General features: G+C 39.5%; 1 protein-coding gene across 11 annotated transcripts in view; it reads left to right on the top strand.

Moving 5' to 3' along the window:
* ASPH (aspartate beta-hydroxylase) overlaps positions 1–25,570 on the top strand; it is a 262,991-nt gene that overhangs the window by 72,509 nt on the left and 164,912 nt on the right. For 6 of the 11 annotated variants that reach the window (XM_082433632.1, XM_082433621.1, XM_082433628.1 and 3 more), the window contains 8 exons: positions 237–359; positions 4,070–4,114; positions 5,713–5,769; positions 6,263–6,313; positions 12,106–12,138; positions 16,822–16,860; positions 17,428–17,463; positions 23,956–24,000. In XM_082433632.1, coding sequence (XP_082289758.1) covers positions 237–359; positions 4,070–4,114; positions 5,713–5,769; positions 6,263–6,313; positions 12,106–12,138; positions 16,822–16,860; positions 17,428–17,463; positions 23,956–24,000 — 429 coding nt within the window. The remainder of the gene's footprint in view (positions 1–236; positions 360–4,069; positions 4,115–5,712; positions 5,770–6,262; positions 6,314–12,105; positions 12,139–16,821; positions 16,861–17,427; positions 17,464–23,955; positions 24,001–25,570) is intronic. The other 5 variants (XM_082433625.1, XM_082433627.1, XM_082433626.1 and 2 more) reach the window with 2 other exon arrangements.

The following is a 25,570-nucleotide window of genomic DNA, read 5'->3' as shown; positions in this document are numbered from 1 at the left end:
GGTGAGTTTATTGTCTAGTGAGAGAAGCCCTGTTACCCCCTCGGGTGGACTAGCCCTTGGCCAGAGAGAGGACAGAGTTTCAGCAAGTGCAGTGGCCCAGAAAAGGGGCAGGGCATGCCGAGCAGCTGAAGTGGGTATGTGGCAGCCTTTCAGATGGGGCGTCTGTGTCTGTGTGGGCTGCTGCCTGGGGCCCTTGCTGTAGACCTGTGTCACTTTGTTCATTATCATTGTTCAAGGAGAGGACCTGCACCAAGAACAGGACGGACCAGCAGGAGAACTGCAGCCCAAAGATGGTGTCTTTGCAGGAAGTGATGTAGATGATAGATATGAACCTGTGGGAACTGGAGCAGTTCATGAAGGTAGAACACATTTTTTTGGTTTCAGAATAAAACACAATAGGTAATTTGTAATTACGATTATTGAAAGTTTTCTTAAACACCTTTAAAACCAATATTTAGCTTTTATCTAAAGTTTTTTTTTTTAAGTTGAAGCTGAAAACTTCAGTTAAAATAAGTCTTTTCCCTAAAATAAAGATATCCCAATTTTTTAATTCAAAGTACGTTACGGGAAATTCTAAGGATATATACATTTCTTATATAGGATGTAAGTGAAATCCTTCAGCACATTTACTTTTACTGTACTCTCCTTCCTAGAGTACCATTTTTGTAAGAAATTCAAACAACTGATGAAATATTGACCTTGATAATCTATCACAGGCTCTTGTTCTAAAATAAACTCTATAACTACAGTGGGTAGAATACAGTTCATAGCCTAGGCATTGGCAAACTTTTTCTGTAAACGGCCAGCTGGTCAATATTTTAGGCTTTGCGGACCATGCAACCTCTGTCCCAACTACTCATCTCTGCTACCACGGTGCAAAAGCAGCCCTGGACAATGCCTAATTGGATAAGTGTAGCCGTGTTCCCGTAAAATTTTAATTAGAAAGTCAGGAGGCAGGCCCAATGTAGACTACATATGGACCATAGTTTGCTGACATCTGTGTATATCAATATTTTAAATTAAATGCTAGTTACTTACATATCAGTTGAGTAGTTTACTTTGTATTATTTGCAATAGGCAAGTCAGAATTATTGCTATTCACTACTGACATATAGAAAAATTTTTATTTGTATACTTATTGCTCTGCTCTGCTTTAATGTGAGGCTACCATGATTATTTGGAGCCCTGCTAAATTAAGTCCACATGCTTTGTTCTTTTGGTATCTACTCTGTACTCTTTTCTTTTTTTTTTTAAATAAATTTATTTATTTATTTATTTATTTTTGGCTGTGTTGGGTCTTCGTTTCTGTGCGAGGGCTTTCTCTAGTTGCGGCAAGCGGGGGCCACTCTTCATCGCGGTGTGCGGGCCTCTCACTATCGCGGCCTCTCTTGTTGCGGAGCACAGGCTCCAGACGCGCAAGCTCAGTCGTTGTGGCTCACGGGCCCAGTTGCTCCGCGGCATGTGGGATCTTCCCAGACCAGGGCTCGAACCCGTGTCCCCTGCATTGGCAGGCAGATTCTCAACCACTGCGCCACCAGGGAAGCCCCCTGTACTCTTTCTTAAAGTAGTCCTTTAAAACCTTAGTGGTTTTAAGCCACAAGTTTTGTACTCTGACTGATTTTTGTCATTTTATTTAAAATATATAAATGATATCATTTTATACTTAAAATGAGTATTAAGGGAACCTTGTTTATTTAAGAGGGATGTTTTATTTCTAAAGAGTGATACAAGAAAACAAGCCTATGCTGAAACCAGGGGGAGTGGTTGATGGCACCAACGCAAAGTGAACGGTTACACAATGCACCCCGCTATGTAGTAATCGTCAGAGTCTGTAGGACCCATGTAACAACACAGCACCACCGGCCGCAGAGGGTCTAGACTGGAGGTGCCTGGTAGGGTTCAAGGGTTAGCTCAGCCTAAGTTGAGTTTAGAGAGCTGGACAGAATGGTAAGAAACAGGCGGTAGATCGGATCCGCAGCGCTAGTAAAGGTAGGAAGGTCTGGAGCCATAGGGTCGTGGATTCAGAGAGACAACCTCTTACGAACGTGATCCACTAAGATGGGCTGGTATCCCACCACACCACTTCCGATCCTGGCTGCATTTTAGTATCCCCTGGGGAGCTTTTAAAAGAATTCCAGTGACCCACCCTGATCAAACTGAATCAGAGTGTTTGGGGTGCGGGGCCCCCAAAATGGATGATTGTAAAAGCTCCCCAGGTGACACATAATTGCTGCCAGCGTTGAGCCCACGTATGGTTGGGCTGTTTCCTGTCTCCTGGGCCTCACCTCACTTCCTGCTCTGCTGTGTCTGAACTGGTTAAGGCTTGTGCTCAGAGCCAGTGGGAATCAGGCAAAACACACAGGACTCGTCCCGGCCATGTAAGAATTGAGAGGTCAGGTAGCTTCAGACAATGCAGTTGGTAAATGGTTGCAAGGACTATTTTAAAGCATAAACATTATGAAGATGTTAAGTAGATCTACTTCTCACAATATTTAATATATTGGGGAACTCCTTGAGAAGCAAACAGCTCCTAATTTATGAATGAATGTATTTTCAAAAGCTTATATTGGTGCCTGTTGTTGAGAGCAGAAAATGCACTTTTCCATAGAAATAACGTTAAAAGTGATGGTTTGGTTTCCATACGAACCTACAGAATTGTATATAATGCATAATTTGGGGGAGAAAATGTAAGTTCAAAATGCTTTTGAACTTGTGTTTGATTCCAGCTGGATTGTGCATTGAAAATAGGCATTTACAGACTAGCTTTTGAACTTTAGACCTTTAGTTATCAGGCATATCATGATTTCTATGGGAAAAACATTTCTAAGTTCTGAATAGGAATGCTGATGAAATGATTTCCACACTTCCCTGGAATCTCTTGCTCTCTCCCATCTTCAGCCAGGATAGCTCAGAAAGATTGACAGTTGCTCAGAATTTTGGTATCCTAGATGCTGCTTATACAAAAAATTTCAGTTAAGACCCTCAAAGAATCTGAAACATAAGGCATTTGATATTTTTGAGGTTAGGAGTTATAGATTGGGAGTAGGAAGAAACATTTCAAAAAAGTTCATAAATTGAAGAAACCTTATTTTATGACCTAATTTTTAATTGGGACATAGATTCAGTTTGAACATAAAAGTTGCTTGTTAAAAGTCTTCAGAAACTAGGACTTCCCTGTGTTTTGCCTGATTCCACCAGGGCGCAGTGGTTAAGAATCCGCCTGCCAGTGCAGGGGACGTGGGTTCGAGCCCTGGTCTGGGAGGATCCCACATGCCGCGAAGCAGCTAAGCCCATGTGTCACAACTACTGAGCCTGCGCTCTAGAGCCCACGAGCCACAACTGCTGAGCCCACGTGCCACAACTACTGAAGCCTGCACGCCTAGAGCCCGTGCTCTGCAACAAGAGAAACCACCGCAATGAGAAGCCTGCGCACAGCAACGAAGAGTAGCCCCCGCTCGCCGCAACTAGAGAAAGCCCGCGTGCAGCAACGAAGACCCAATGCAGCCAAAAATGAATTTAAAAAAAAAAGTCTTCAGAAATTAAAAATATTTCCACTCCATGTGGCTGTTAAATAACAAGGGTCACATGAGTGGCAGCACTTTGCCATCAGCGGTATGTGGGTGAAGGTATCAACCCATTTACCTTTTAGCTCCCCAAACTTATAAAGGCTCTGGGTTCTTCCTTTGTGTTCTCGTGTGGAGACAATGTGCTTTTGCTCTAGAAGATGGCAGGAGTGTCTAGAAAATAGAACAGCACAGTGGAATGTGATGGGGACATAGCTTTGTCACCACGGTGTTACTCTGTCTAAATCTTTCTCCCTCTTTAGCCCACATTATAGTATTTGTCAACCTCGTGGGGTTGTTAAGTGGATCATATAAGAGAATGTGTGAGACGTTTCTAAGTGTAGTTCTAGTGAAAGATCAAGTGTTTAGCAGACATTTAATTGATATTTTCATGTTTTATTTTAATAGTTATTTGCTTTCAAAATAAAATCAATGATAAACATTCATTCAGAATATACATATATAATATATAAACATTTTATGAAAGTAACAATATTTATTTAATGTTTTTTTTTCAGAAACTGAAGATAGCTACCATGTAGAAGAGACAGGTGAGATTTTAATTTAATACTATTCTTTTTTTTGCTTAGAATGAGTCTTTTCCTATAAAAGAGCATCATGAGAAAGAGAGATAACATTATTTATTAATTTTAATATATTTTATATCAAATATCACATAATACATAGTTAATATTATATAATACATATTATGTCACAGGTTTATATATGTGTGTGTGTATATGTATGTATGTATGTATGAACATATATATACATACACACACACACACACACATATATGAATATAGTTTTTGTGCTTTTGAAGTCTACTTCCTGAGGATAAATTCTCAGTAGTGGGATTATTAGGTCACAAGATAATGTGGGAGTTCGGGATTAGCAGATGCAAACTAGTATATATAGGATGGATAAAGAACAAGGTCCTACTGTATAGCAAAGGGAACTATATTCAATATCCTGTGGTAAACCATAGTGGAAAAGAATACAAAAAAGAATGTATATATATGTATAACTGAATCACTTTGCTGTACAGCAGAAATTAACACAACATTGTAAACCAGCTATACGTCAATAAAAATAAATAAATAAATAAATAAATAAATAAATAAAATAGGAAAAAAATAAAAAGAAAGATAAGTGACAAAAAGATACACTACTATATACAAAGTAGGTAACTAATAAGAACCTACTGTATAGCACAGGGAACTCTACTCAATACTCTGTGATGACTTATATGGGGAAAAAATCTAAAACAAAGAATGGATATATGTATACGTATAACTGATTCACTTTGCTGTACAGCAGAAACTAACACAACATTGTATTGGGTTGGCCAAAAAGTTCGTTTGGGTTTTTTCATAAGATGTTACGGAAAAACCTGAACTATAAATCAACTCTACTCCAATAAAAATTAATAAAAAAAATTTTAAAAAAAGATACTATATAATTGCATGTTTTGTAGTCTTAAATTAGCAAGTTAGTGAATGGGCAAAATTGTGTATTGTCACATGTCATGTGTCTCCAGAAGGTATGACCACACTGGAGATGGATACACCATCTTCCCATAAGCCTGTGTTGTTGGCCGGTTTTTCTTCAAGTGTTGGAATAGATCCCTCTTTCTGTGCTTAAGGACCACCGGATATTGTTGGCTGGCATTTAGGACCTATATTATTTCAACAATAGGCACCTGTAAACACTAGAATTACATTGCAGTCTGGGGGTACTCGGGTGTTGAGTCCAAGTTATGGGTTGGGAATGTGTGTCCTCGCTCAGGCTCACTCAGGCAAGTGCCTGCTGGGTGCCTGGGAGGAGGGTTCACCTGCACTGCTCTCTCTGTGTCTCTGCTTCACTTTTTGTTTTGTGAATATAGTTGAATTTGCATAAGCTAAATGAGAATATAGTTCCACGATTTTGTGGTTCAATTACATCGATGATGGAGACTTTCTTATTTACCTTTGTATTTGGCATTTAGCACAGTTAGTACCTGTTTGTTTCATGAATGAATGTAAGTTTGATCATCATTTTGAGTTGATTTCTCTCTTTACTAGAAATTGTGCTTGTCTTGTTTTAACTATCAAGTGTAATCCTTTTCTGAGGCATATTTGTAATTTCCTAATTGTTTCCTAATTTATAGCTTCACCAGCCTACAGTCAGGATATGGAAGACATGATACATGAACAGGAAAATCCAGGTCCGTGATGTATGTTTCTGTTTGAGGCAGTGGCCAAGGTCATTTTCAACCAAGGTTAATGATTCACTCTGATACAACATAGAAATCTCTTTATAATACTCAGTCATTTTTGGCTGCCCATATATTATATACATTTCTGAATATAGTTTAATATTACATGAAGAAGTGGGGGGAAAGGGGATGTGTTTTTCAGACCACTGTTGGGATTTTGATCTTTGTAGAGAGGATACTGGAAAGAATATCTGGAAATGAATGGGGCATATGATCTAGTGGAGCCAGACTGGGTACAAACCCTAGTTCTGCTCCTTCCTATCTTTGTGACTGGAGAGAAAATTATGGAATGTTATTCAGCTTCAGTTTTATTAAATAATGATAATACTGTCTATCTTACACATCTGTGAGGTTTAGAATTAATTTGTAAGTATTTTAGAATAGTGTCTAGCAATGTGTTTGGTTTGTTCAGGTTTGTCAAAAATGTGTTTTTTCTTTTAAGATTCCAGTGAACCAGTGGTAGATGATGCTGGAAGAACGTATCAAGAAGCAGGTATGGACGTTTTCATTAGATGTTAAACATACTTCCAGCTCTATGGCTGCAGTGCTCTGTTAACCTGGTGACTTTTCTTTTGATGGGTCAAAGACATAATTTTAACACCAAATACAAGACCTTTTGCTTTGCAACAAAATTAGATTATTCAAAGAATATCAGGCTTTCATATTTCATCTCATCTACCACCACCTCACAACAAAAGAGGATATTAATTCCTAATGTTTCTTCTGAATGTCTTGCTTTATGCCAATCAGAAGAAGTTTTTTTTTTTTTGACAATAATGCCTCAGTTTTATTTTTTTATTTTATTTTATTTTATTTTTTAACATCTTTACTGGAGTATAATTCCTTTACAATGGTGGGTTAGTTTCTGCTGTACAAGAAAGTGAATCAGCTATACATATACATATATCCCCATATCCCCTCCCTCTTCTGTCTCTCTCCCACCCTCCCTATCCCACCCCTCTAGGTGGTCACAAAGCACCGAGCTGATCTCCCTGTGCTATGGGGCTGCTTCCCACTAGTTATCTATGTTACATTTGGTAGTGTATATATGTCCATGCCAGTCTCTTACTTCGTCCCAGCTTACCCTTCCCCATCCCCGTGTCCTCAAGTCCGTTCTCTACGTCTGCGCCTTTATTCCTGTCCTGCCCCTAGGTTCTTCAGAACCTTTTTTTTTTTTTTTTTTAGATTCCATATATATGTGTTAGCATATGGTATTTGTTTTTCTCTTTCTGACTTACTTCACTCTGCATAACAGACTCTAGGTCCATCCCCCACTACAAATAACTCAATTTCGTTTGTTTTTATGGCTGAGTAATATTCCATTGTATATATATGCCACACCTTCTTTATGCATTCGTCAGTGGACACTTAGGTTGCTTCCATATCCTGGCTATCGTAAATAGAGCTGCAATGAACATTGTGGTACATGACTCTTTTTGAATTATGGTTTTCTCAGGGTATATGCCCAGTAGTGGGATTGCTGGGTCGTATGGTAGTTCTATTTAGTTTTTAAAGGAACTTCCATACTGTTCTCCATAGTGGCTGTATCAATTTACATTCCCACCAACAGTGCAAGAGGGTTCCCTTTTCTCCATACCCTCTCCAGCATTTATTGTTTGTTGATTTTTTCATGATGGCCATTCTGACTGGTGTGAGGTGATACCTCATTGTAGTTTTGATTTGCATTTCTCTAATGATTAGTGATGTTGAGCATCCTTTCATGTGTTTGTTGGCAATCTGTATATTTTCTTTGGAGAAATGTCTGTTTAGGTCTTCTACCCATTTTTGGATTGGCTTGTTTGTTTTTTTGGTACTGAGCTGCATGAGCTGCTTGTATATTTGGGGGATTAATCCTTTGTCAGTTGCTTCGTTTGCAAATATTTTCTCCCATTCTGAGGGTTGGCTTTTCGTCTTGTTTATGGTTTCCTTTGCTGTGCAAAAGCTTTTAAGTTGTATTAGGTCCCATTTGTTTATTTTTGTTTTTATTTCCATTTCTCTAGGAGGTGGGTCATAAACGATCTTGCTGTGATTTATGTTATAGAGTGTTCTGCCTATGTTTTCCTCTAAGAGTTTTATAGTGTCTGGCCTTACATTTAGGTCTTTAATCCATTTTGAGTTTATTTTTGTGTATGGTGTTAGGGCTTGTTCTAATTTCATTCTTTTACATGTAGCTGTCCAGTTTTCCCAGCACCACTTATTGAAGAGGCTGTCTTTTCTCCATTGTATATTCTTGCCTCCTTTATCAATCATAAGGTGACCATATGTGCATGAGTTTATCTCTGGGCTTTCTCTCCTGTTCCACTGATCTATATTTCTGTTTTTGTGCCAGCACCATACTATTTTGATTACTGTAGATTTGTAGTATAGTCTGAAGTCCGGTAGCCTGATTCCTCCAGCTCCATTTTAATTTCTCAAGATTGCTTTGGCTATTCGGGGTCTTTTGTGTTTGCATACCCATTGTGAAATTTTTTGTTCTAGTTCTCTGAAAAATGCCATTGGTAGTTTGATAGGGATTGCATTGAATCTGTAGATGGCTTTGGGTAGTATAGTCATTTTCACAGTGTTGATTATTCCAATCCAAGAACGTGGTATATCTCTCCATCCGTTTGTATCATCTTTATTTTCTTTCATCAGTGTCTTATAGTTTTCTGCATACAGGTCTTTTGTCTCCTTAGGTAGGTGTATTCCTAGGTATTTTATTCTTTTTGTTGCAATGGTAAATGGGAGTGTTTTCTTAATTTCTCTTTCAGATTTTTCATCATTAGTGTATAGGAATGCAAGAGATTTCTGTGCATTAATTTTGTATCCTGCTACTTTACCAAACTCATTGATTAGCTCTAGTAGTTTTCTGGTAGCATCTTTAGGATTCTCTATGTACAGTATCATGTCATCTGCAAACAGTGACAGCTGTAAAACTTTACTACTTTCTTAATTGTTTTGGGTTTGTTATTGTAGGTCTTTTCCTTCTCTTGTGTTTCCTGCCTAGAGAAGTTCCTTTAGCATTTGTTGTAAAGCTGGTTTGGTGGTGCTAAATTGTCTTAGCCTTTGCCTGTCTGTAAAGGTTTTAATTTCTCTGTCTAATCTGAATGAGATCCTTGCTGGGTAGAGTAATCTTGGTTTTTCCCTTTCATCACTTTAAATATGTCCTGCTACACCCTTCTGGCTTGCAGAGTTTCTGCTGAGAAGTCAGCTGTTAACCTTATGGGGATTCCCTTGTATGTTTTTTGCTGTTTTTCCCTTATTGCTTTTAATATATTTTCTTTTTATTTAACTTTTGATAGTTTGATTAATATGTGTCTTGGTGTGTTTCTCCTTGGATTTATCCTGTATGGGACTCTCTGTGCTTCCTGGACTTGATTGACTATTTCCTTTACCATATTAGGGAAGTTTTCAACTATAATCTCTTCAGATATTTTCTCAGTCCCTTTCTTTTTCTCTTATTCTGGGGCCCTTATAATTTGAATGTTGGTGCATTTAATATTGTCCCAGAGGTCTCTGAGACTGTCCTCAATTCTTTTCATTCTTTTTTCTTTATTCTGCTCTGCAGTAGTTATTTCCACTATTTTATCTTCCAGGTCACTTATCCTTTCTTCTGCCTCAGTTATTCTGCTATTGATTCCTTGTAGAGAATTTTTAATTTCATTTATTGTGTTGTTCATCATTGTTTGTTTGGTCTTTAGTTCTTCTAGATCCTTGTTAAATGTTTCTTGTATTTTCTTCATTCTATTTCCAAGATTTTGGATCATCTTTACTATCATTACTCTGAATTCTTTTTCAGGTAGACTGCCTATTTCCTCTTCATTTGTTTGGTCTGGGGGGTTTTCAGTTTGCTCCTTCATCTGCTGTGTATTTCTCTGTCTTCTCATTTTGCTTAACTTAACTGCATTTGGGGGGTCTCCTTTTCGCAGGCTGCAGGTTCGTAGTTCCTGTTGTTTTTGGTGTCTGCCCCCAGTGGGTAAGGTTGGTTCAGTGGGTTGTGTAGGCTTCCTGGTGGAGGGGACTGGTGCCTGTGTTCTGGTGGATGAGGCTGGATCTTGTCTTTCTGGTGGGCAGGACCACGTCCGGTGGTGTGTTTTGGGGTGTCTGTGACCTTATTATGATTTTAGGCAACCTCTCTGCTGATGGGTGGGGTTGAGTTCCTGTCTTGCTAGTTGATTGGCACGGGATGTCCAGCACTGTAGTTTGCTGGTCATTGAGTGGAGCTGGGTCTTCGCGTCGAGATGGAGATCTCTGGGAGAGCTTTCCCCGTTTGATATTACATGGGGCCGGGAGGTCTCTGGTGGACCAATGTCCTGAACTTGGCTTTCCACCTAAGAGCCTCAGGCCTGCCACCCGCCCTGAGCACCAAGAACGCATCAGCTACATGGCTCAGAAGAAAAGGGAGAAAAAAAAATAAGGAAAGAAAAAATAAAATAAATAAAGTTATTAAAATAAAAAATATAAAAAAATATATTAAAAAAAATTAAAAAGTAATTTAAAAAAAGAAAAGAAAGAACGAAAGAAGAGAGCAACCAAACCAATAAAGAAATCCACCAATGATAACAAGCAGTAAAAGCTATACTAAAAAAAAAAAACCCCAAAACGGACAGATGGAACCTTAGGAGAAATGGTAAAAGCAAAGCTATACAAACAAAATCACACAAAGAAGCATACACATGCACACTCACAAAAAGAGAAAAAGGAAAAAAAATATATAAAAAAAAAAAAGGGAAGAGAGCAACCAAATCAGTAAACAAATCTATCAGTGATAATAAACTCTAAGTACTAAACTAAGATAAACATAAAACCAGAAGCAAGTTAGATGCAGAAAGCAAACACCAAGTCTACAGTTGCTGCCAAAGTCCACCTCCTCAATTTGGGATGATTCGTTGTCTATTCAGGTATTCAACACATGCAGGCACATCAAGTTGATTGTGGAGCTTTAATCCGCTGCTCCTGAGGCTGCTGGGAGAGATTTCCCTTCCTCTTCTTTGTTCGCACAGCTCCTGGGGTTCAGTTTTGGATCTGGCTCCGCCTCTGCGTGTAGGTCACCTGAGGGTGTCTGTTCTTCGCTTAGACAGGACGGGGTTAAAGGAGCAGCTGATTCGGGGCCTGTGGCTCACTCAGGCTGGGGGGAGGGAGCGGTACGGAGGAGGCGGGGCGAGCTTGCAGCGGCAGAGGCCAGCGTGATGTTGCACCAGCCTGAGGCGCGCCGTGCGCTCTCCCGGGGAAGTTGTCCCTGGATCACGGGACCCTGGTGGTGGCAGGCTGCACAGGCTCCCGGGAGGGGGGTGTGTGGAGAGTGACCTGTGCTTGCACACAGGCTTCTTGGTGGCTGCAGCAGCAGCCTTAGCGTCCCATGCCCGTCTCTGGGGTCCGCGCTGATCGCTGCGGCTCGCGCCCATCTCTGGAGCTCGTTTAGGCGGTGCTCTGAATCTCGTCTCCTCACGCATCCTGAAACAATGGTCTCTTGCCTCTTAGGCAGGTCCAGACTTTTTCCCGGACTCCCTCCTGGCTAGCTGTGGTGCACTAGCCCCCTTCAGGCTGTGTTCACGCCGCCAACCCCAGTCCTCTCCCTGCGATCCGACCGAAGCCCGAGCCTCAGCTCCCAGCCCTCGCCAGCCCCAGCGGCTGAGCAGACAAGCCTCTCGGGCTGGTGGGTGCTGGTTGGCACCGACCCTATGTGCAGGAATCTCTCCGCTTTGCCCTCCGCACCCCTGTGGCTGCGCTCTCCTCCGTGGCTCTGAAGCTTCCCCCCTGCCACCCCCCGTCTCTGCCAGTGATGGGGTTTCCTAGTGTGTGGACACTTTTCCTCCTTCACAGCTCCCTCCCAGAGGGGCAGGTCCTGTCCCTAATCTTTTGTCTCTGTTTTTTCTTTTGTTTTTTTTGCCCTACCTAGTCTCATGGGGAGTTTCTTGCCTTTTGGGAAGTCTGAGGTCTTCTGTCAGCGTCAGCGTTCAGTAGGTGTTCTGTAGGAGTTGTTCCACATGTAGATGTATTTCTGATGTATTTGTGAGGAGGAAGGTGATCTCCGCGTCTTATTCCTCCGCCATCTTGAAGGTCCCCCCGCCAATCTGAGGAAATTTTATGAAAATAATTTACCTGCCCTTTCCTCTTGTTGTTTTTTGGCCAGAGGCATTTCTCACTGATTGTGCAAACATTAATATTTAAAGGAACAGACTTCTGTATTTGAGATTAAGTTGTGTTTTTTAGCTAAGCAATTACACACAATGACTCAAGTAATATTGTAATAAGCAATACTTATTAAATAAGTGATACTTATTTTTGTTTTACTCTTTTTTGCAGATGACGTCACCTACCAAGAGTACGATGAGCAAGGTCTGAAAATGCTTCTTGACCTTAAGTTACCTACTTGTTTTAAAATCTACTCAGAGTTTGACTATGAAGTATGGAGAGTGGTATTTTAGCTATAAATATTATACCATAACTTAAAACATCCAAATGAATTGGTAGTTCTCAAAGAGTTGACTTGGGGAGATTGTCTACCTATTCCAGTGGTTCTGCCATTGCCTAAATTGTTTCTTAAATTCTTTGCAAGGTGCCTTAGGAAGCAGTTACAAATTATTCAAGAAAACACATATCATTCCTTTATAGTCATAGCTCTCCTTTAATGAAAAATAAGTCCCATGCTTGAAAGACTACTTTGGTTGGATTTTAACTACTCTAGCTGCTTCTGCAGATTAATTTTACTTAAATAAAGATGACTGATCTGCCAGCATGGAGAAAGGTGTAGCAGAACTTCCTTCTGGGCTTCAAGGCAGCATAAAGAAAATAGTTCTGGCATCAGATTCTGATTTAGACAGTTATAGCTCCTCTTGTTGCCCCAGCACTTCTCATGCTGTTTTATTAAACTCTGTGAAGTAGATTATGTTTTCACTGCTTCCCAGATGAAAGAAGTAAGGTTCAGAGAATGTAAGTAATTTTGCATAAGTCCACATGACTAAGAAATGATAAAATACCAGTGGTGGATCATTTTTATTCTAATATCTTCAAAGATGACTCTGTAGAAGGAAAGAAGCCCATTGGATGTAACTGTCTGTGAAACAAGAAGGATGAAGAAATGTGTAGTGCTTGAGTCAGATATGGAGGACTTCCTATGTGCTGGATGGTTTTAGGGCTTGACATTCAGTTATGAATAATATAGAGTCTCTACTTCCAAAAAATTTGTGGTCTCATGTTAGCTGGTGAATCTCAAGTGAAGAAAATTAGGAAGGGCTGCATGTAGATCTAACATGCTGATTTATTAATCATGTGATTTTAAGATTTTAGACCCTACCAAGATCACCATCCACAGTGGCTGTTCCTAATGGGATATGAAGGATCCCATTGGAAGAATCCTGCAGTCTATCTCTAGGGATTAATTTTTTTTTATAACAAATTAAATAACTTGGCCACTATAATTGAATTTAGATTTTTTTTTTTCAATTTTGAATTTGAAGGAGAAAATAGGAATTTGGAATTTAGAGGTTGCATGTAGATGTGGGATTTGAGATAGCTTTCTAATTTCTGCCAGTCACTGTGGTGTATTTCTAAATATGCTGGAAAGAACATGTTTGGAATGCAAGTTGCAGACTAGATATAGAGAATTTTAAAATCAAATTTGCAAGAAGTGTAAAATTAGATAAAATGCTAAAAAATATGTTGTGAAAGTAAAGATATTTTCGTAGGAAGAATGTCATAATAAATATAATTTAAAATGTTAACAGGGTAAAAATATGACCTGACGGGTCATTAAGTTTTGATGAGATACTTTGAATTACCTTGTTATAGAACATAAACTTTTTCAAATCAAATAGATCTAAGAGGACAAAGGATTCTTCATTATGTGCTACAAAGATTCCTTTGTGCAGTTCAGGAACCCAGACAGGGAAACCAAGTGACCAAATATATATATATTATATACACACATATATATATTTTATATATATATATATATACACACACATACACACACACACACACACACACACATATATATATATATATATATATATATATATATATATATATATATATATATATAAAGCTGTAAGTCGGGTGAAAGAAAACCATTTTTCAGTCAGAGAACAGAATATATTCTGTATTAAACGTTCCAAATTCTAGGACCTGGAAAACATAAAGCTTGTTAAGGCTGTAGAGGGAACCAGCTTTCCACATAAAAAATGTCCTGGAAAGCATTAAGCCTATATTGGAAACACCTGGCAAATGACAGTACAGTCTTACCATCTAATTGATTTATTTATTCATACACTACATATACTACATATGTATCACGTAGCCTGTGTCCAAAACGTAGGACACTGGGGCAGTTCCAGTGAAGAACACACATGGCTTATATTCTCATGGACTGTGTATTTTAGCAGCGGGGTAGAAATTATACAAATCATTTTAGTTTAGTATTCAGTTACAATTACATTAAGTACTGGTACGCGTGAGTATAGTGTACAACAAGAGTATAAAGTGGCCCTACCTAGTTTGTGGACCAGGGAAGGCTGAAGTATGAGCTGAAGAGTAGAACAGTTGACAAGGCCAGGGGAAAGGATGCTGGAGCGTAGAATGAAGCTGCTGATGGGAAGATGTGTCTGGAGTGCTGAGCATGAGAGAGACTGGGGCTGAGATTGTGAGATGGTCCGGGTCCAGAGGTCAAGGACGTTCACCTTCACCTTGGAACACTGTTCTAGGGCAGTGCGTTTTGTAAGGATTGATCTGTCTAAAACGTAGCAAATAGATTGGAGAGACAAGAGTAGATGTGGGGAGGGAATTCCTTGGTGGTCCAATGGTTAGGATTCCGCACTTCCACTGCAGGGAAGCTAAGAATTCCGCAAGCTGCGCCACGCGGCTAAAAAGAAAAAAAAAAAAAGAGTAGCTGTGGGGAGACCAGTTAGGTTACTGCAGTTTTCCAAACTTGATCTTCGCTGAGTCACATCTCTGCCAAACGAGGCATCAGAGGAGATGAGTTTCAAGAAAGGGGTGTTCAGCCGTGTCCTGGGCTGCTGAGGACCCACCCAAGTGAGCACTGAAGACCTGCCTTGGATCTCGTGCTACGGAGGCCTCACCGGTAACCTTGGCAAGAACTGTTTGCCGTGGACAGAAGTTGGACAGAGATGATAGTGGTTTAAACCAGGGTGGTGGCAGCGAAGGTGAGTGGAAGTGGACAAAGCTGAGAAGTAGAAGATAAGGTTGGCGGGGATGGATGTGCAGGTGTAGCTGGGGAGAGAGAGCAAGGTGTCGGGAACCACGTCCACGGTTGCGCTTATGCACCCGGTGGATGGGGTGCTTTTTCCGAAGACAGTGAGACTGGAAAACAGGCTTCGGGCCAGAAGGTCACGAGTGCGGTCTGTACGTCCTGATAGTGCCTGCTGATCCATCCAAGGGGAGATACCAAGTTAGCCGATGGATGGTGTTCGGATCTCAGAAGTCTATTCGTAGTTGAGTTCGAGAATCATCAGAATATGCATTGTGATTGAAGCCAAAGGCTGCGATCATTTAAGGAGAGAGGAGAGAGCAGGAATAGAGGAGGATCTATGGCTGGACTTTGACGAAAAGCAACAACTAATGCCTGGTAAGAAAAAGGTGATGTGATGAAGGTTGAGAAGGAGAAAGGAAAGAATCAAAGGAGAGTATGGTCACATTGGAGTCCAAGGACAAGAGTGCTTGTAAAGGAAGGAGCTGCTAGGAGACCTGATCCAGTAAAGGCAGGAAGTGTCCATTGGGTTAAATGAGTGCTCGTGAGAGGTCTTAGGGGAGCATTTTCAGGGATGTGATCAGGGCCGGAAGACAGACTGGAGTGGGTTGAGGAGAAGAAGTGAGGAGACAGCATGTGCAAATGACTCTGAAGAAATTAGATTGTGAAATGGAGGAAGGAGAGGGCAGGGAGAACCTATGATGGAGAAGAATCTGAAAAAGAATATATACACACATACACACATATATGTATAACTGAATCACTTTGCTATCCATCTGAAACATTGTACATCAACTATACTTCAATAAAAAAGGACATACTAAATAAATAAGTGAATAAAATTAAAATAACAAAAAGAAAAGACTTGTTTATTTGTTTTTCAGTTGATAGACTTGAGCATATTAAATGCAGGCACCGTTCAGGGTGACAGAGTGAGCAAACATTCACTGCTCCTTTGTCTTCCAAATGCCACCAAAATGATAGAAAATGATCTGTTAAAAATTGTCCCTTGCTCTACCCGAGCACTAGTAATAATATCTGAAACACAGTAGATGTTCAGATTTTTTTCTTTATTAAATGAACAGGGAGAATATATTTGTAACCGTGCTAGAAAAACAACACAGTTTGCTCTTAGGGTAGCAGAAATGTCCAGGCATTTTGGAAGGTGGAAAAATAGGTATCAGGCTGACTAGGAAAGCAATGAGCCAGCCAGGCATGAGGGGAGACCGCAGCCGAGACGAGGGCCTCCTTTGCAGTGGAGCAGAGAGAGATGAGCCTGGGCCGTGGTCAAGATAGTGGATTAAGACCTGCCCGCAGAACCCTCTCTCTCAGGGACTGGAGGCAGGGCCGTTTGCCCCAGGTGAAAGATCTGAGCATTGCTCCCTAAGCAAAGTAGAGAATCTGCCTGGTAAAAACTTGGACCCAGCGTGATAAGTGGGTTGAGCCACGGGTAACTCAGAGCCTCCACTACAGTCACGAAGCAAATAAAAAAATGAAATTCAGTATCACCCCGGGGTAAACAAATTACTGGATCCAGGTAAAAAGTGACTGGGGAGGAACTTCAGTTTTCCCCATTTTACAAGAAGGAAGCATGTATAATTGCTCCTCTGGCTAAAAGTGGCTGCCCTGCAATTTGAATCCAGGCCTGTTTTACTCCAGACCAAACTCTTCCCGGCTCTACTCTGTAACCTGCCGCTTCCCAGTGACTGAGACCCAGAGGTTCAAGGATAAATTAGACATTGAAGCATACAGCAAATGTTGTGTTTTAATGGGAGTTATACGGTGCTAAAGGATTATTTTTTCTGTGTATTTTGCAGCGTTTGAGCCATCGGAAAATGAAGGGACAGAAACTTCAGGTAAGGTATTTGTCTAAGCAGATGTTTCCTGCAAGTCAGCTCCCCTTGTATTTGTGAAAATGAATATAGCTTGTGGAACAAAGGCTCCATAGCACAAGGAGATCAACTCAATGCTTTGGGACCACCTAGAGGGGTGGGATAGGGAGGGTGGGAGGGAGGCTCACGAGGGAGGGGATATGGGGATATATGTATACATATAGCTGATTCACTTTGTTATACAGCAGAAACTAACACAACATTGTAAAGCATTTATACTCCAATAAAGATGTGAAAAAAAAAAGATTTAGTCAGAAATACAAGACATTCTCAAGTCACAAAGGAAGTAATTGGATCATGTTGATATGTTTATTCCCTGTTTATGGTGTAAGTTTTATGTCAGCAGGGATAATACCAGCCTATTGATGAATTCTTTGAATATAATTTAGAAATTAACGTTGATATTCTAGTGAGTGTCTCTATAAGAAGCCCCAATCTAAAAAGAGCCAAATTTAGGTCTCTGAGTGGATATGTTCATTTAAGGACCTAGTGAAGATGAGTTAATGTAAGACATGTTTGATTTTTTTTTAGATAATGCTGTAGATGACTCAAATACAATTTTAGAAGGTAAGTTAATTTTATAGACATGGTTTTACTTTTTATATTAAAATTATGTTCATTTCTTCAACAAGCACTTATTGCACGCTTATTATTTGCTGTCTTTACAATGCTCAGGGGCTAGGAGGGCAAGAGCGAATAAGAGAGTTGGAATTCTGTTTTCACTGCGGCTGGAACTCTAGTGGCCAAAGAGATGATGAAGTAATTAAAGATTATGAGAAGTGTAGTGATGGAGATAAAACCAGGATTATATAGTAGAAAGTAACTTGTTAGGGTAAGGAGGGCCACGCTAAATAGGAGGAGGTGGTCTTGTGAGAAGGAGTTATCCATGGGCAGAGGTGGGTTGAAATGGTAGGGGTGTAAATTGATACAGCCACTATGGAAAACAGTATGGAGGTTCCTTAAAAAACTAAAACTAGAACTACCATATGACCCAGCAATCCCACTACTGGACATATACCCTGAGAAAACCATAATTCAAAAAGAGACATGAACCACAATGTTCATAGTTGCGTCCTTTACATTGTTACTCAGCTGGAAAAAACTTTTTTTGAACCTGAAGGATTTGTTTCAGAAAAATAAAACTTGTTACATATATTACATAGTGGTGCTTCGACACGACTTAGATTTCTGTAGTTCATAACAGTTTGCAAAGCTCGTTCCCATATACTGGTTCCATTGTTTCTCACCATAGGCACTGAAGAGGAGGCCGGGCAAATAACATTGTACTTACTTTACAAATGAAGGGCTGAAAGCCTGAGGTGAGGTCAGGTGGCTGCCCGGGTTCCAGCTAGAGTGGCCGGGCTGGTCTTCAACCCAGCGTTGGGGCCGGCAGTTGACCCTGGAGTCTCTGTGCTGAAAAGGAACATGTCATGGGGAATTTTGCTCATGAGATTAATCTTAGAATTCATTTATGAGCCACTAATTGTCAGTTTTCAGATTAAATGTTACTGCTTCTGAGCTTGGTTAGACAGAGTACAGTCAACTGAATTGGAGAAGGTGGGGAGGGGGAAGGGGAGAGGAGGAGAGGGGGTGCTAGAACTGCCCTCATTGTCCACTTAGCTGCTGGGAGAGACCCCAGCACAGGAGCTGTGGGCCGCTCTGTCTAAGCTGATCATCCACGAAGCAGGCTGGATGGCACTCAGCTTTTCTCCCACCTCCTATTACTCAGTTCTATGGAAAATATAACTGAGTCTGTTTTTTTATTCAATTAGAATTAGAAAATGGAAACTCAGAATTCCTAGAAAGAACTTCATCCAACCTACCCCACATATACTGTTTTATATAAAAGAACTAACCTCACAATATGCAACTTGGCTTTGCCTTTTTTGTATTAGAAATACAGTTTTTCTGAAACCATTTCCTCTAAGATCAGGAACAAGACAAGGTTGTCCACTCTCACCACTATTATTCAACATAGTTTTGGACGTTTTAGCCACAGCAATCAGAGAAGAAAAAGAAATAAAAGGAATCCAAATCGGAAAAGAAGAAGTGTAAAGCTGTCATTGTTTGCGGATGACATGATACTATATATAGAGAATCCTAAAGATGCTACCAGAAAATGACTAGAGCTAATCAATGAGTTTGGTAAAGTAGCAGGATACAAAATTAATGCACAGAAATCTCTTGCATTCCTATACACTAATGGTGAAAAATCTGAAAGAGAAATTAAGGAAACACTCCTATTTACCATTGCAACAAAAGAATAAAGTACCTAGGAATAAACCTACCTAAGGAGACAAAAGACCTGTGTGCAGAAAACTATAAGACACTGATGAAAAATTAAAGATGATACAAACAGATGGAGAGATATACCACGTTCTTGGATTGGAATAATCAACATTGTGAAAATGACTATACTACCCAAAGCAATCTACAGATTCAATGCAATCCCCATCAAACTACCAATGGCATTTTTCACAGAACTAGAACAAAAAATTTCACAATTTGTATGGAAACACAAAAGACCCCGAATAGCCAAAGCAATCTTGAGAAAGAAAAACAGAGCTGGAGGAATCAGGCTCCCTAACTTCAGACTGTACTACAAAGCTACAGTAATCAAGACAGTATGGTACTGGCACAAGAACAGAAAATAGATCAGTGGAACAGGATAGAAAGCCCAGAGATAAACCCACACACATATGGTCACCTTATCATTGATAAAAGAGGCAAGAATATACAATGGAGAAAAGACAGCCTGTTCAGTAAGGGTGCTGGGAAAACTGGACAGCTACATGTAAAAGAATGAAATTAGAACACTCCCTAACACCATACACAAAAATAAACTCAAAATGGATTAAAGACCTAAATGTAAGGCCAGACACTATAAAACTCTTAGAGGAAAATATAGGCAGAACACTCTATGACATAAATCACAGCAAGATCCTTTTTGACCCAGCTCCTAGAGAAATGGAAATAAAAACAAAAATAAACAAATGGGACCTAATGAAACTGAAAAGCTTTTGCACAGCAAAGGAAAGCATAAACAAGACGAAAAGACAGCCCTCTGAATGGGAGAAAATATTTGCAAATGAAGCAACTGATAAAGGATTAATCCAAATATACAAGCAGCTCATGCAGCTCAATATCAAAAAAACAACCCAATCCAAAAATGGGCAGAAGATCTAAATAGACATTTCTCCAAAGAAGATATACAGATTGCCAACAAACACATGAAAGGATGCTCAACATCACTAATCATTAGAGAAATGCAAATCAAAACTACAATGAGGTATCACCTCACACCAGTCAGAATGGCCATCATGAAAAAATCAACAAACAATAAATACTGGAGAGGGTGTGGAGAAAAGGGAACTCTCTCGAACTGAACTGTTGGTGGGAATGTAAATTGATACAGCCACTAGGGAGAACAGTAGGGAGGTTCCTTTAAAAACTAAATAGAACTACCATACGACCCAGCAATACCACTACTGGGCATATACCCTGAGAAAACCATAATTCAAAAAGAGTCATGTACCACAATGTTCATTGCAGCTCTATTTACAATAGCCAGGACATGGAAGCAACCTAAGTGTACATCGACAGATGAATGGATAAAGAAGATGTGGCACATATATACAATGCAATATTACTCAGCCATAAAAAGAAATGAAATTGATCTATTTGTAGTGAGGTGGATGGACCTAGAGTCTGTCATACAGAGTGAAGTCAGTCAGAAAGAGAAAAACAAATACCATATTCTAACACATATATATGGAATCTAAAAAAAAAAAAAAAAAGTGGTTCTGAAGAACCTAGGGGCAGGACAGGAATAAAGATGCAGACGTAGAGAATGGACTTGAGGGCATGGGGAGGGGGAAAGGTAAGCTGGGACGAAGTGAGAGAGTGGCATGGACATATATACCCTACCAAATGTAAAATAGATAGCTAGTGGGAAGCAGCCACATAGCACAGGGAGATCAGCTCGGTGCTTTGTGACCACCTAGAGGGGTGGGATGGGGAGGGTGGGAGGGAGACGCAAGAGGGAGGGGATATGGGGATATATGTATATGTATAGCTGATTCACTTTGTTATACAGCAGAAACTAACACACCATTGTAAAGCAATTATACTCCAATAAAAATGTTAAAAAAAAATCATTAGGGATGAACTGAAAAAAGAAAATACAGTTTTTTCCTAAGCCTTTTGATCCGCCAGTAGAGGGCGTAACTGAGGCTGCTCAGGGAATTCCTTCTGCTGGGCAGTGGGGCTCTGGATTGTGTGCCTCTGGCCCAACCTGCAGTTTCTATGTTCCTGCGACACTTGAGTGGACAGAGAGAGGAGACTCGTCATCTTCACTCGCCTACCAAACTTCCCTTCCCTTGTCTTCCCCCATCTTGGCTGGTTGCATCAATAAGGACTCGGATTCCCAAACCAGCAATGTGGGTGTTGTCTCCTCTCCCTCTCTCTCTATAGCTAATCCCAAGTCCTGTTGAATAGTCTACTTAAACATTTCTCATATTCATTCTTTCGTCTGAAGCTCTAGTAGTCTAGTTCAGCCCCTCATCATCTTCCTGGACAATGGCAGTAGCCTTCTAGCTAGTCTTAACTCCATGCTTGTCCCCTTCAAATCCATCTTTCACAATGTCACTAGGATGATCTCTTCAGAAGTATACATCTGGCTATGTCAGGCCTGTGCTTAAACCCTTCTGTGTCAGTAAGGTTACTTTCTGCTGCAGGTAACAGAAAAGTGAATTTGAATTGGCTTAAGCAGTAAAGAGATGGGACAGATCATTTGGGGCCTTGGAGGACCTAGTAAGGAATTTGGATTTTTTTCTAAGTACAGTGAGAATCTATGGAAATACTTGTGAGATATGACATAATCTGATTTATGTTTTGAAAGATTACTTGTACTCTTAGAGAATGGATTCGATGGAGCGAGAAGGGAAGCAGGGACCACCCTGTTAGGAAATTATTGTGTCCTAATCCAGAGAAGGGATCATGGTGGCCTGGAGGAAGACCATGAAGTGGAAATGGAGGGGAAAGTTTTAAACTTGGAAAGTATTTTAGAATTACAACTGATGGAACTTTCTGATGGTTGTGAAGTAAAGAGGAATAAAGGGGGCCTTTGGTTTGATTTGAAATAACTATTGAATGTTAGGGCTGTTTACTGAGAAGAAATGATTTTCTTTCCTGGTTTAGGGAAGAAAATCCAGGATTCCATATTAGATATTTTATGTTCAGGAATTATGTGAGATACCCAGGTGGAGGTGTCAAGTAGGGAGTTGGATGTGCCAATCTGAGCTAGATGGGTGAGATCTGAGATGGATAGGAATGCTTGGGAGCCATCACCACGGAGATGGTGTCCATTCCATGGAAATAGATAAGATCATTTTGGAGGTGAGTGCAGAGGGAGTAGACCAACAGTTCCAGGACTGAGCTCTAAGGAATCCCAACATTGTGAGGTTTGAGGGAACATGCGTAGCCAGTGAGACAGGAGCAAACCAGTAGGGAAGGATGGGAAAGAGCAAAAGGAAGGAAGGAGTGTGCTCTGTGCTACTGCCATTGGAATTTCAGGGCTTGCGAAGCACCGATTGCATTTGGCAACGTGGAGAATGTCGGTGATCTTAGCAAAAGCTATTTGAGTAAATTGCTGGGAGTCAAAGCCATACTGAAGTGGGTTTACAAAGTCCCGGAGTAAGACAAAGTAGGCTATATCAATAGGCAAAACTTTCAGGTTGTGCTAATATAACAAACTATTTCTTTTAAAAAATCCTCTTGTTATATCATTACCAAAATACATTTCAGGTAAGTTTGTTAAATGTACATTTTTTTCAGAATAAATTTGGATGAAAATTTATCACAATAATAATGTCTCTTAGTATAACATCAGGGATGAAAATAACAACGGATGTGGTTAATACTTTATGATGCATACACGTTTTTCAAATGCACCTAAAATGACAAAAGTAAAAGAAATTCTGAGAAAAATATTGGTCAGGTTGGTAAAGTGCTAACATGTCTCTAGATTATTAAGAACCAAATAAATAGGCAAACCATTAACAAGCCAGTCACAACACAGAAAGCTAGTAAACATTCGTGGTACTGCTACTAGAAGAAGGAACTCTTGCAGAAGCTTAACAGGGTTCAGGGAGAATATGTGATATTTTTCTGTTTCCTTTTTACTTTTATCTAAAATATTTCCAGCTGTTCTGAGCATGTATCATTCTTAAAAGTAGAAGCAAAATAATGCAAGAAGAAAAATGATTAAAATAGCTGCATAAATATTTTGAGTTTTAGAAAATGCTAATAAAAATTCCTCCTTTTGACCAAAGCCTGTTACAAATCTTGAGCAAAGGGAAAGCAGATACAATCTTACCTCTCGATTAGGGTAATGTTACAGGGGTTGTTAGGGATGAAGATGTAAACATGTGATGTAATTTTAAAGAGTGAATCAGGTCAATATATCATTATACTGTTGAGTGGTGAGGCTTACAGTTTCTTTTGTTATAAGTAGGTTGAAGTAGCCAAGGAAAAAGACTAGATGTTAAAATTCATATCCACATTTCTGGCTAGTTTTAGAATATGTTACCTTGAGTATTATTTTTCAAAAGCAAGTTTATTAAAGATAGTGATATATTTTTAAGATTCTGTTTCTATTTAACTTTTTGTGCCATTAACAAGAAACGAGATGCTTTAAATGTCTTTCCTCAGCTTTCTTATCAAGTCTGATGCAAAATTGTGGTGAAAACTTAGGTTTTAGTTCGTATCTCCTTTGCCAGACTGTGAGTTTTGAGGTCAGTCAGTTAGGCAGATAATGTTTTAAAGCCTGTAGTTCAGGACAGTTGAGAAATATACAACATTTTACGAAGTTATAGCTGATTTTTCTTTGTTGGGATGGTGGAAAAACCTAATGTTTTATGATAAGTGCAATTGAACACCCAAAAAGTCTGTAAAAATGATCACTGTAACTTAAAGATCAGTGGTCTGTATTTTAAATACTGGTCAGCAATCTGTAATGCAGTGTTTTATGATTTATGATTTATTTATTATTTATTTTAGAGGTGCACATGCCCCCTGCAGAGGAACAGCGAGAAGTACCACCAGGTATGGCATTTTGTCAGATGTATTGCTTTTTCCTTTTTTGTTTAATTTAAAAGATGCTGCTGATGCACTAGATGGAATGATTCTATGAAGAGTAGAATTCCCGAGAGAGGAGGATTAATTATACCTAAATTTAAAAAGAAAATGTTCTGTGTTTTCGTCAGTTGAGCCAAAGTAATGGGAAATAGACATCAGACTGAGTCTAGTACATATTTGTTGAGCTAGAATTTGATGAGTATTCATGATCAAAGTACTGTTTGATTTTTGCCATTATAGATGGTGATAGTAGTGGAAGTTAGGTAGGCTTTTTTTTTTTTCCTTTTTTTTGATCAACAGGCTATCTGATGGAGGATGTGGAATCAGACTTGCCTTCAGATAAAAGTTTAATAGTGCTTAAATTAGTGACATTGGTCCTCCTCCTCCCCCTGTCTTCCCCGAGAACATCCTTGTGCCCCGCGTGACCCAGGCAGTCCTTCCTGCCAGCCCACTGTGCTACACCCGTCCCTCTGTGTTTTCCTCCCTTCCCCCGCATGTCCCTTTCATCATCAGTGAGTTTAAACTCATCATCAATGAGTTCAACCAAGGCCTGTGCTTTCAAATGCGTTTTAGAGGTGACATTAACCATACCTGCAATCGGAAATTAACATAGAAACCTCTTGCTTTCAAAGTGGGAAAAAAATGTTTCATTAGGAGAGGATTTTCCAACACCTCTTTCCCAAATGTATTTCTTGTTTCTCTGTTTTATTTCCATTTGTTTTCTTTCTGTGTCATTTATTGGTTCAATTTTTACTCACATTTTTCACATTATGCTTAATGTGAATTTTGTAGCGATGATGTACATTCGTATTACTGATTTTGGTAGAAATAATTGTGCCTTCCAAAATTTATTGAAATACTAAATTTCAAGAGGAAAAAAACCTTTTATAATCAAAGAGTGTTTTTAGTTACACCACAGCTCATATTTGCTTATTTAACAGTTGGGATGTTTTAGATTTTGATAGTTGTTGTATGTTGTACATTTAGAATATATACGAATACTAAAGGAACCGCATTGTTGGTATTGTGATATGAATGAGAAAAGAAATCCATGGAGAAATTGATCTTTTACAAGATGACTGCTGGGCATATGTGTATATTTTGTGTTTAGGAAAGATGCACAGAGCAAGGAAGGTTGATGTTTCTGTCCTGCTTTTGTAATTTCCTCTTTGTTGTTGAGCAATGCTTCACAGAGTGCCTTGTTTCTAACCTGAGGATGCAGGGCAGGTTACTGAATTTGCATTTTGATTACTATCCATTCCTCTAAAGAAAATTGTTTTATAAGTATTCCTAAAAATAACGAGTTTCTACAACACTGACTTTTTTCTAGTTATAGTTGATATTTTTTAATATTTACCTGACTTGAATGAAGGTGTGAAACGTAATATTATTTTCTTACCAAAAAGTTCTGTGCTTCTACTTTGGTGTTTTATAAATGAAGCCCAAGAATTTCCTTGGAACATAAATACAAAATACTAAGTGGTTGGGGGGCTGGAATAAGGTGCTTTTTTTGGTGAGATGTTTAACAGCTGAAGTA

This window comes from Balaenoptera physalus, assembly GCF_965194825.1.
Source record: "Balaenoptera physalus genome assembly, chromosome: 17".
NCBI classification, from domain to species: Eukaryota; Metazoa; Chordata; class Mammalia; order Artiodactyla; family Balaenopteridae; genus Balaenoptera; species Balaenoptera physalus.
The sequence above is the reverse complement of the archived record's forward strand: the minus strand, read 5'-3'. Positions and strand labels throughout refer to the sequence as shown.